The 12,839-nt window shown below is 41.7% G+C and overlaps 1 protein-coding gene across 1 annotated transcript in view; it reads left to right on the forward strand.

The window, feature by feature from the left end:
* Positions 1–12,839, forward strand: part of FAT4 (FAT atypical cadherin 4) — a 625,352-nt gene that overhangs the window by 484,655 nt on the left and 127,858 nt on the right. The window contains exon 7 of the mRNA XM_029589082.1: positions 1,893–2,073. Within this exon, the coding sequence (XP_029444942.1) occupies positions 1,893–2,073 (181 nt within the window). The remainder of the gene's footprint in view (positions 1–1,892; positions 2,074–12,839) is intronic.

The following is a 12,839-nucleotide window of genomic DNA, read 5'->3' on the forward strand; positions in this document are numbered from 1 at the left end:
ATCTACACCTATTTTCCAGGTGTTCAATTTTATTCTCCTGTTGTTCCACTTTCTTTTCAAGAGCATGCAATTTGTTTATAATCAACATTGTCAGTTTCTAGTAAGGATATTCATCCTTCCACATTATCAGGACAAGTACCTATTTCTGTAACCGAAGCTTTCAAATCAGTATTTTATTTATTCAAAATACTTCTATGCCACACCCTCCAAAGTTCGGGGCGGTTTACAATGACAACATACATAAAGATAAAAATAAATAAATAAACTAGCAAATGAATAAAACTATTTTAAAACAAAAACATTTAAATAATAAAAAAAACTACTTGACATTAAAATAAGAGCAATTTGTTCTGAATTTGTGTGTAAGGCTTCCACTACCGCTGCCAAGATTTCAGACAGTTTCGCTTCCCAGTACAGATCTACTCACACACTCCTGATCAGCAGCCATTTTTTCTGGGATTAATTTCGGTTTTTCTTATTCCTTCTTCCCTCCTTTCAGGGACATAATCGGTGAAGCTTTCTGCATGTACTTATCGATAGACATATATTAATCGCCCTGGAATGAAAATATCACAGTTTCAGTCACAGATGGGTACTATTTATAATGATTTTAGGAGGATGGCTTCAGAGCCCTCAAGTACTCGTCCGCCCAGGCTCACCACATCATGTGACACCCCCCCAAGTTATGGAACATGGTACCATATGAGATTTGTGATGACTCTTATTTTGAGTTACTTAAAAAAGGTCAAAACATTTCTTTCCTGATTGGAAAAATGACATGGTAAGAAGACCATTTTAAAAACATGAGTTTTCAGCCTTGATGTGAATTTGATGAAATTTCCCAATTCCTGGGCTTCTTGAGTAAAGTAATATTGTAACTGTGACAGAAGATACATTGAAATTAATGGTCAGCCAGCAAGTTGTAGGTAAGACCTTTTTATTGAACTAACCTAATACATTTGATTGAGTCAGAGCAAAATAAGCTAAGGTGGATGTTGCCATCTTCAGATGCAGCAGTGGCAAAGTTTGATTGTTCTCTTTTTGTAGTCAAAGAAACATAGAAATATGACAGAAGAAAAGGACTATGTGACCTTTCTAGTCTGCCTGTCTGTCCTACTAATTTAGCTTTACAAATCCCATTACTGCCTCCAAGATCCCCTTAGTTTATCCCATGCTTCAGCTAAGAACATATTCGGTCAGACCAAAGATCTACCAAGTCCAGTATCCTGTTTCCAACAGTGGCCAATCCAGGTCACAAGCACTTGGCAGGATCCCAAAAGGTCGATACTGTTTTCACCTCCATCACCTCCGCTTAGATGCTGTTCCATGCATCCATTACTCTCTCTGTAAAGAAATATTTCCAAAGATTATTCCAGACCCTACCCCCTTTCATTTGAAAGAGGCTCACCTTCTGTGCATGGAAACCTTGGAGGTATTTAAATGTCTCTTTTCCTATCTGCTCTATCTCACCTTTCCTCCAGGGGATATCCATGTTTAGATTTAAGCCTGTTACCATATGCTTTAGAATGAAGACCACTGACCATTTTAATAACCACCCTCAACCAACTCCAACCAGTTTATATCCTTTTGAAGTTGTCGCCAGAATTGTACACTGTATTTCAAGTGAGATCTCACCAGGGATCTATACGGGGGCAATGTTACTTTCCATTTTCTGCTAATCATGCCTCTCCCTATGCAGCCAAGCATCTTTCAGGTGTTCGGCATCGCGTTATCTACCTGTTTGGCTACCTCAGGATCATTGGACACAATCACCCCAGATCCTACTCTTGCTTCGTGCTTAGAATAATTTCACCCTGAATATTGTACCTCTCTCTTAAATGTCCCATGTGTATTGTATTGTTTTTATTTATATTTGTAACTTTATTTTGTAGGCTCACCTTCTCTCACTGGAACAGGAACTATCACTGTCAGGGTTGATGATGTCAATGACAATGTTCCCACATTTGCCTTCAACAAATACTTTGCAAGGATTGCAGAGGATGCATATACAGGAACTGATGTCTTGCTAGTGAATGCCTCAGATGCAGATGGAGGCTTGAATGCAGTTATTAGGTAAGCCTGTTCCATAAGACTTCCTGTAGTTCAGCCATTGATTTCAGATTAATTTATACCTCTTGCTAGAACCAACATTATATTGATACCACCATGTTACTGCGCAGCAGCAATTGCTAATTCCAAAACCTAGCTGTTACCAGTTTCATAACATGGACCAGTAAAGACCTTGAATAGCAGTGTCAAGGTAACCACTAACAACTATTTCTAACTGAATGCAAAGCCATGTTCTTAATTACTTTGTGGTAGTTCTAGGAGAGTGAAAAGTATCTCTCTATATCTTTGGTGCATACTTTCAATGATATCACAGTCTAAGAGACAGGTACTGGTTTTATTTGCAATTTATTTCTATGAGTTGTATTTTTTATTTTTCTATTTCAAAGTATTACAAGAGAGAACAAACCATGCATATGCATAGATTTGTAGTACTTTTCAGCTTTGCTCCATTAAACATGATCTCATTCATATCAGACAGAGACCATTTTCAATAGGCCAGATGCCAGACCCATGGTTGAACTTCACCCAAAACTTCTCCCTACTCAATCTACCAGGAGGCAAGTCATGGTGCTTTCAGACTGACAGATTGAAGCACCACATTAGCACTTTTAGTGATTAGAATTGAAAATGCTAAAAAAAAAAAAAAAAAAAGTATTGCAAATAAATAATAAACAAGATTTTACTATGCATAGGGTAATTCTGAAATAATGCAGTGCCTCTAAGGTGTTTCAAATTAATATCAATACAAATTATTGAATTTTCTTTTCTCTATTACCTGATAGAATTTTTATTGGACAACTTTTTATTACAGATATTTTGTTAATTTTATTTGTGGAGGGAGAGGAAGACCTTGTTTTTCCAAATCCATGAGTAGAAAGTCATCTCTCACCATTCACTACATTCACTACTGCCAAGGATTGAGGTTTGATTGGAACATTAACATAGTAATGTAATAAGTGACAGCAGATAGACTAAACTGACCCATCTAGTCTGCTCTGCAAAGGTTGTAATTTCTGCTCTGTTCAAGTTGTCCCTTTGCCTTCAGTTTAGGGTTGTAACTGTTGCTTGGTGCAGGTTGCCTCCATGCATCTTTTGAATTCCAACAGTTTTTACCTTGCATTGTTGCTAGTATGACTGTTTATGGTAGTAAGGCCAACACCATGTTACTTAATGGTAGGAAGTGTCATAAGATTTTCCCAAAACCACTTATGAGGAAATTTACTTAGGCCTGAACTCAGCTCTGTTTTATTTACACTGTCTGCTAATAATAAAAATTCTCCTAGGACAAGCAGGATGGAAGTCCTCACATGTGGGTTACATCATCCGATGGAGCCCGGCACAGGAAACTGACTAGCTCAGGAAACTTTGACTAGCACACTAAGCATGCCCAGCATGCCACTATCCATGCGTCCATGCGGGGTCTCTCTTCAGTCCTTTCCACGGAGGTGGAGCTCGTTGTTTTTCTCAGGAAACTTCTAAAAGTGAGATTTTTCATTTTTTCTTCTTGTTCAGGGTCTACTCTCCGATTCCCACTTCTTTCTCGGTCAGTGAGTATTTTTTTGTGCTTCTCCCATACTCGTCAGTCATCATCTCTTTTGAAGTCCCTGGTGAGCCTCATGGCGGCCTCGGGCTTCCATCGGTGCCCCCAGTACTCCCGGGCTATGTCCCTGATGGGATGTACCTTGATCAGCAGACCATGGGATTTGAGAAGCGCCAACTTCCCTACCAATCGGTGATAGTTGAGGCTGCACTAAACAAGGCGAAGAGGTTGAAAACCCATGCCTCAGCTCCTGCTGGCAAAGACAACAGAGCATGGGATGCAATGGGTAGGAGAGTGTTTCAGGGCTCCATGTTGGTGGCCCGTATCTCTTTCTATCTTTTGTATATGACCCAATATAACTGTAATCTCTGGAAACAAGTCCAGGAAGTTGCGGATGGCCTGACACAGCAGCCTCAGGAGGCCCTTATGTCGCTTGTCCAGCAGGACCTGGAGTGTGGGACACATGAGGTATGTGTTACCTATGATGCATTTGAGACGGCGGTTTGAGTTGCAGCGGCCGGCATTTTGGTGCGGCCTCTCACCTGGCTTCGTGCCTCGGACCTTCATCCAGAGTTGCAGGATTGGCTAGCTGATTTGCTTTGCATGGGGATAACCTGTTTGGTGACAAGGAGGCAGTTGCACAGCTGAAGGATCACCATGAGACCCTCCAGTATTTTTCAGCCGGTGCTTCAGCTTCGTCAGCATCTTCTAAGAGGTCCTCCCGGCCAGGGTCGCGGAGAACCTTCTACAGATCAAAGAAGTACTACCCATCTGCCCCTCGCTCTCAGCCACAGCAGACCAGCGCCAGGGACAGATCTCGGCAACAAGGGGGCCCTAGGCCTCAGCCAGTGCCCCAGGCTAGCTCCGCTATGGGGTTTTGACTGGATGTGAGAAAGCATAAGCCAATCGCTCTTCCGGTACCGGAGGACCCACTGGTCAGCGGCAGGCTCCGTTTCTTTGTGGACCGGTGGACGGCTAAGACTTCGGATCAGTGGATCTTGTCCATCATCTGCTATGGCTACATCCAGACGTGCTCCAAGGGGAGCTCTTGGCCCTTCTAATGCCAGAGCAGTGGAACCTGTCCCTCAGGAGCAGCAGGGATGGGGATATTACTCCTGTTACTTTCTAATTTCAAAGAAAACAGAAGGCCTCCATCCTATCTTCGATCTGCAAGCCTTGAACAGATTTCTCAAGAGAGAAAGGTTCAAGATGGTATCCTTGGGCACCTTGATTCCCCTCTTACAAAGAGAAGACTGGCTTTGCTTTCTTGACCTCAAAGACGCATATACCCACATCAAGATCCTCCCCAATCACAGGAGGTATCTCCGTTTTGTGGTGGGAGGTCAACAGTTTGTGTCACATGCTCCCGTTTGACCTGGCCTCCACGCCCCAGGTCTTCATGAATTGTTTGGCCATAGTGAGTGCCTGTTTGCGCCAGCTGGGAATCCAGGTCTTTCCATATCTGGATGACTCAAAAAACAAAGAGGAAGGCGGTCTAGAAAAGCCGTGAGGAACACAAGAGAAAGTAGCCGGAAGTCCTTCAAAAATTCTTTAATGAGTGCCCGACTCTAGGCCTGAGTTTCGCCTAACAGAGGCTGCTTCAGGGGCTAAACGGACTTTGAAATGACTTATACATAAGTCAGCTCAAGCGGATTGATCACATCACAGGCTTCTTTAATTGTTTTATATTATTCGTAGATGCAATCAAATGTTGTACATCCATCCATCAATCGGAAGCTCCTCGATTGTGGTAAAGAGCAGTTTAAAAATTCAATTTGCGTCTGAGATCTCACAAAATTGAACCAAAGCCTCTTTGATTGCATCTACGAATAATATAAGACAATTAAAGAAGCCTGTGATGTGATCAATCTGCTTGAGCTGACTTATGTATAAGTCATTTCAAAGTCCGTTCAGCCCCTGAAGCAGCCTCTGTTGGGTGAAACTCAGGCCTAGAGTCGGGCACTCATTAAAGAATTTTTGAAGGACTTCCGGCTACTTTCTCTTGTGTTCCTCACGGCATATCTGGATGACTGACAGATCAAGAGTGGCACACAAGCGGAATACCTGGGTTTTCTAATCAACTACCCAAAATCCAATCTCTGTCCGTCGTCATGGCTGGATTTCATAGGAATCAAAAAACAAAGAGCATAAAGTAGGTCTCTTGTGAACATTTGATGACCCTTGGAGTGAGGAAACTCACTCCAAGATGAGATTTGGGCAATGTTCTCTCCACCTAGCTTGATGTTACCCAGGGTGACATGGTCCGTCGTGGCCACGTGCCCCAAACGTTACAGCATATCCCGCGCAGAGACCAGCCGGCGGTGTTGGACTTCCTCCACCAGGGTTAGCAGTACGTGCTTCCTGACTCGTGGCAAAAAGGCTGTGCTTGTGCCGCGTCCAACATGGCTCCTATGAAATCCAAAAAACACAAAAGGCACCACCTATCACGCTTGAAAATCACTTCTGGTGCGCTAAAAGACTAAGAGATGTGAATAAAGAGAAAAATTATTTATTAAAGTAAGAGCCGCATCAGTAAGCCTGGCGACGTGTTCAGCCTAACCAAGGGGAACCGTCCGGTCTATTCTTCATTTGCGGCTCTTACCCGGCCGTGAAGCCTGATAGTGAGTATTTTGGGCTATTAAGCCTGAAGGAATATATTTTGTAGATAAGTTTTTGTGAATTTTAAACAATGTCCCAATGTCCCGTTGATGTATATGTTCATATACATCAACGGGACATTGGGACATTTTTTACAAAATATATTCCTTCAGGCTTAATAGCCCACAATACTCACTATCAGGCTTCACGGCCGGGTAAGAAGAATATAAGAATATAAGAAATTGCCATGCTGGGTCAGACCAAGGGTCCATCAAGCCCAGCATCCTGTTTCCAACAGAGGCCAAACCAGGCCACAAGAACCTGGCAAGTACCCAAATACCAAGAAGATCCCATGCTACTGATGCAATAAATAGCAGTGGCTATTCCCTAAGTAAACTTGATTAATAGTTAATGGACTTCTCCTCCAAGAACTTATCCAAACCTTTTTTGAACCCAGCTACACTAACTGCACTAACCACATCCTCTGGCAACAAATTCCAGAGCTTTATTGTGCATTGAGTGAAAAAGAATTTTCTCCGATTAGGCCAGTACGGGGCTATGAGGATCATTGTTCCTCTGTCCTGTTGTAGCTTCACGAGAGTTTTGGCTATGAGCAGGATTGGAGGATATGCATATAGAAGTCCTGTGTTCCAGGGGCGAGCAAAGGCGTCCCTGGGAAATGCTTGTCAACAGCCATGGATGGAATCTAACATAGGAGGCTCATGAAAAAAAGGAGAAGCTTGGGTGAAGGCGCTAAGCTGCTGGAGTGGATTACAAACTGGTTGACTAACAGGAGACAGCATATAATGGTAAATGGAACTTGCTCTAATGAGAGAATGGTATTAAATGGAATGCCTCAAGGATCAATTTTGGGACTGGTTCTGTTCAATGTCTTCATTAGTGACATTGTAGGGGGTTCGAAGGAAAAGTTTGCCTTTTTGCGGATGATACGCAATAGAGTTGGACACACCTGAAGGAGTAGAGAGAATGAAAAGGGATTTAAGAAAACTGGAAGAGTGGTCAAAGATTTGGCAGCTGCAATTCAATGCCAAGAAGTGCAGGGTCATACATCTAGGGTGTGGCAGTCCAAAAAATTAGCATTTGAAAGTGTATGAAAGACTTGAGTAAGGGCTAGAAGAGGGTCTTTGGGGTGATTATGTCTGGTGATCAGAAAGCAACAAAGCAATGTGACAAGGCGGTAGCTAAAGCCAGAAAGAAGCTGGGCTGCATAGAGAGAGTAATAACCAGCAGGAAAAGGGAGGTGATAATGCCCTTGTACAGGTCCTTGGTGAGGACTCACCTGGAGTACTGTGTTCTGTTCTGGAGACCATATCTCAAAAATAATAGGGACAGGATGGAAACAGTCCAGAGGATGGCAATCAAAATGATGTGGGTTCTATTTTAGAAAACCTACGAGGAGAGGCTGAAGGATCTAAATATGTATACCCTGGAGGAGAGGAGGTGCAGGGGAGATATAATATAGACCTTCAGATACCAGACAGGAATTAATGATGTGTAAACTTCCAACATTTTCCAAGGGAAAGGAAACAGTGGAACTATGTCACGATATGAAACTCTAAGGGGTATGACTCAGAATCAGTATTAGGAAATATTTCTTCATAGAGAAGGGTGGTTGATGCCTGGAATGCCCTCCCAGAAGAGATGTTGAAGACGAGAACAGTAAATAAATTTAAAAAGGCAAGGGAACACTGTGGATCCCTAACAACTTGAGTTTGGAATGAAAAAAGGAGGTGATGTAACATTTCTGCATGGGGGTAACTTGCACGGAATGGCAGATACCACACTTAACAGAACGCATGGGGGAGGGTAACCTGCACAGTGTAGCAGTTACTTCTCTTATCCGAATGGATGGGGGTAATTTGCACGGAATGGCAGTTATCACCATGAGCAAATTGCTTGGCATACTGGATGGACCATTACTATGTTACTGTGCTATGTAAGAAATGGATCTTCTCATTGAGATCTGCTGGTACTTCCTAGAGATCTAAATTGGCCGCTCTCTGAGACAGAATGCTGGGCTCAATGGTCCCTTGGATGATCCAGCATGGCACTTCTCTGCAGTGTGATAGTGTTGAGTCTGGGCTTCATTTTCACTGTTTCACTGTTCTTGTTTGCTGGTTCTTCAGGCTGAACACCCTCCTCCACCCCCATAGTTGACCCAGATCTCTCATCTGGCCAGTAGCATACAATAAACACATTTGAATTCACTTATACAAGATAATGAGCAGGTGTAAAATTATCTAAGTAAGTTGGCAAATCTACGCCTATGTCTTTTAAAATAGCACCTTAACGTGCATAAATGTTGGCCTTGCACTGGATCACCCCTAGACTGCCCCTTTTTTATGCATGTATATGTGTAGGTGAAAGTAAAAATATGCACACACTTTTTATAGTGTGTACATGAAAAGATGCTACTTAAGCGTATGGATGCTATTTTTTACATTCATAAACTTCTTGAAAATTCACCCTTTAGAAACTGCTGTTACCTGTAATTTAGACATCAAATGGGAATCAAAAGTTACTCTCAAATAGCGCAGCTCAGTAACAATAAGAATTTCAATATCAGCAACTTAAAAAATTGGAAGCACTGAGACCCATAATGCTTCTTTCTGTTTTAGTCAAGTTAGTAGCCAGTTTATTTGCGGTCATCCCACCCATTTACCACTAGAAAACATTCAGCATGTGCAGATGTTATTGTTACATTGTCCGTGTACAGCAGAAAAACAAGCTAAATATCATCAGCATAGAGCCGAAAATGGATTTTAAAGGAGGCTAGTAAGTTTGCAAGCAGAAGCACATAAATATAAAAAATAAAAAAAGGACAGGGCAGATCCCTGTCTAACATCCGAACCTAAAAGAGCCTAATCTGATTGGGATGAATCTAACCTTATTTGTTGATAGCGACTACAAGAAATGAGTGGAAACATTTTATAGCAGCAGGGTCAAGATCAATATTCAGCCAAACGAGTTAACATAATTTCAAGATCAACCTGTGTCAAAACCAATGGAAACATCTAGGAAGGCCATCGAAAAAGTTTTCTCTTGGTCTTAACTATGTCTCAAAAAAGCCAAAGTGGACAGCAAGAATGTCTCTGTCCTATGTCCTTTGCAAAATCCAAATTGCAAAGAACAGAAAAGTTACCAAGAAAATCCTAAAGCTTTTCTAACAGGTTTGCCAATAAAGGTAATTGCCGAGCAATAAAAGGATCTAAAGAAGGTTTCTTAATTTTAGTACATATAGTAGCTTTTTTCAGGGAAGCAGAACAACCCCATCTAATAAAGAAGTAGCAATCAATTGAGCTGGAAATTTGAGATTGGGAAAACCAGCTTTAGTCAATCACCCAAGACAGACATTCCCAACAAAATTAGTAGGCTATAGCAAAGTTAAAAATCTAGCTCTATCTGCAGTAGTAACAGGCTGAAACTCATTCCATAAGACAGGTGTCAAAGAAGGTGATATGCATGGGCTCCTTAGCTAAAATCAGGGCCTCGGTAGTATCAGAAGAAGATAATGAAACTGGAATTGTAGTCATATTTTTAATCTTAGAAAACAACACCCATGGGTGATGATCTATACTTTCACGTTTATGAGAGAAATACCATTTTTTTGCTGACTCTATCAACCTTTTATAATGTTTCTTCATTCCAGATGAGCCCTTTTGTGCTTTATCATGGTCTTTCTACACCCCTCTCACCTTGTTTAATTTAGTTTTAAATATTGCAGTCTCAGAAGAGAACTTGATTAGAAAAGGAAAAATGTGTCCTTTTCCTTGGCACTGTTAAAACTTGTCTTTTTAGCCAAGCATATGTTATGGTTATTGATGTTTGGGTGGATCCTTGGACACTGTGGCAGCTGACCATGCCCACGGGGGGCAGTCCCGTGAGAGACCACAGTGTCAGGCTAGACTCTGGACACACAAACACAGATTTGAATCTTTTATTAAACAGTTTTGGAAACCACCAGAGGTGGCAGTAGTGAGTAGTAGCTGTTGAGCCCGGCTGGGCAGGTCTCCCACAGAACGCTGGAACAGCGAATCCTCTGCTAGGCTGTGCTGTAGTGGAAAGAGACTGAGAGTTATGAGTACACGATAAGAAGCATTCAGAGTCCCAGGTAGAATTAAGAGAAGCTCCGAGACAGGGACAGCAGGCCCTTGAGGAGCGAGTACCTGATCCCTTAGAGCAGAGAGACTCAGTTGTATTGTACTCACGTAGCAGTAACAGAGAGGATATGTTAATGGACTGCAGTTTTGTTTTATGACTTTTTATCTAAAAATTGATGTTTTTTGTTCATCGCTTTGGGCGATTTTTAATCAGTAAAGCGATTAAGAAATGATGATAAATAAATAAATACTGAATCTTGAGATTGAAATTCATCAAAAATAAATGTAAAAAAAACATTTTTTTGGTTGTACATCTATAGCTCAAAGTTTTTTCCGATGAGCTATGTATGCCTCATTGAAATCAAAACAGCCAAAACTGTAAGAGAAGTTTACTGGGTAAAAAGGACAGTTAACTCAGATAATTTATTTATTTGTGTTATTGACATTTGATATTCTGCTTTTTACCATGGATGACCTCAAAGCGGATTGCAATAAAGTTAAAGAAGGTTACAATAGTATTAGATCAACAAACAGTATTGATTGAGGATCTGTATATTTAAAGATAGGATCAGTTAGGTTATTTTGTTGTTGCTGTAGAAACAGGAATTCTTCTCTGGTAACTAGTTTGTTGGTCAGGAAGTTTCTGTTGGGAAGGCATGGCTAAAAAGCCATGCTTTCTTTCTAAAGGTGAGGTAGATGGTTCCAGCATAGAGATTATGGAAGCATAATCCAGATCTTTGGTGCATAACAGCTAAATGCCTGAAGTCTGATGCAGGATAGTCTACCAAAGGCCAGATGCAGGGTGAAAAGTAGAACCAGTTGGGAAGATCTGAGTTTTCTCTTGGGGGTATAAGGGAGAAGGTGTTGCATGAAATATTCTGGGGCCTCTTTGTTCATGCACTTGAAGGCAAAGCAGAGTATTTTGAATTGTGCCACTGACATAAGACAGTTTGTGAGATTTGAAATATAGGGCGATGAGTCAGCTTTCGTTTTGACACAGAGTTGAATGTCATCTGCAAAAGATGACACACAGTATTGAAGGCTTGAATGAGGTCACATATCAGACAGATGTAAATGTTGGAAAAACTAAGAAGAGAACTAAGTATTGGGGGACTCCACATGTGAGATCTCAAGGTTTTGAGGGCTTATTGATACAAGTGACAGACTGTTGGTCAGAAAGGATTCAAACCAGTTTAGGAAGGTACGTTGAGTGCCAATGTTGTGTACAAATTATTAGATAGATTTCCACAACACTGAACAATCATCCATGTTTGTCCTTACAAAGGGGGTCATTTATCAAAGTGCTATATGGCATTTTCGCATGCAAAAAACGCTTTAACGCATGCAAAAACACCATTAACGCATGCGAAAGCACCATAACGTTTCGTGCGATGCAACTGAGAAAAAGGGGAGGATATTGGGGTGGGAATTTTGGCCAAGTGGGCTGGGCTCACAGTTTTACGAAGCCATATTGCATGGCTTTAATGTGAATTTTAACTACACCTTTTTCATTTGCATAAAGCCGTGTGATATGGCTTTATTGCAGTTGTGATGTTTTCACACATGCTGTTTTGAGTGGTTTTAAGCTCCTGGAGAGCCAGCCAAGCTATCAGGGCCCTCCTGGGGGGGGAGGGAGGGAGAGAGAGAGCGAACTCCTAGCCATGATGCCCTCATGCTAGATAGGTATTTATATCTGTGTGGGAGGCCCACCTAGTAACTCGAGGTGAGGTTTAGGTATTAGTGTAGGGGCTAGGGGCCACTTTGACATTCAAAGTGAGACGTACGAACAGAACAGTGCTCTCTTGTGAAGATTTGATGACCTTCGGAGTGAGGAAACTCACCCAAAGATGAGATTTGTGCAATGTTCTCTCAGCCTAGCTTGATGGACTCTCTACCTGGGTAACATCAAGCTAGGTTGAGAGAACATTGCACAAATCTCATCTTTGGGTGGGTTTCCTCACTCCGAAGGTCATGAAATCTTCACAAGAGAGCACTGTTCTGTTCGTACGTCTCACTTTGAATGTCAAAGTGGCCTCTAACCCCTACACAAATCCTAAACCTCACCTCCAGTTACTAGGTGGGCCTCCCATAGAGATATAAATACCTATCCAGCTTGAGGGCATTATGGCTAGGCGCTCTCTCTCTCTCCCTTCTAAACATGGTCCCCTCAGTGGTTGTATGTATGAAATACATCAATTCTGGCACTTATCGCAAAGTGCGAAAAGTTATCACAATTTGCACTAAGATGGCACTTCACATAGGTATTAGCACAAATTGCGATAAACTGCTTATTACCATAAAACACACCCCTTTTCCTGTCGCATGCGATATTTAGTGCATTTTGATAAATCCAGGCCAAAGTTATTCAGGGTTCTGTGTTGTCCCACTCAATATATCTGCTCCTCTCAATGAGCTCTTCTCAGTGTTTCTTGTGTTAAAAGCAATCATCTTCTCAATTTTGGGTTAACTTTGTCTTTGCATCTCATCTATGGAACAGGCTTTCTCCTATT

Source organism: Rhinatrema bivittatum, chromosome 1 (genome assembly GCF_901001135.1).
Source record: "Rhinatrema bivittatum chromosome 1, aRhiBiv1.1, whole genome shotgun sequence".
Taxonomy (NCBI): Eukaryota; Metazoa; Chordata; class Amphibia; order Gymnophiona; family Rhinatrematidae; genus Rhinatrema; species Rhinatrema bivittatum.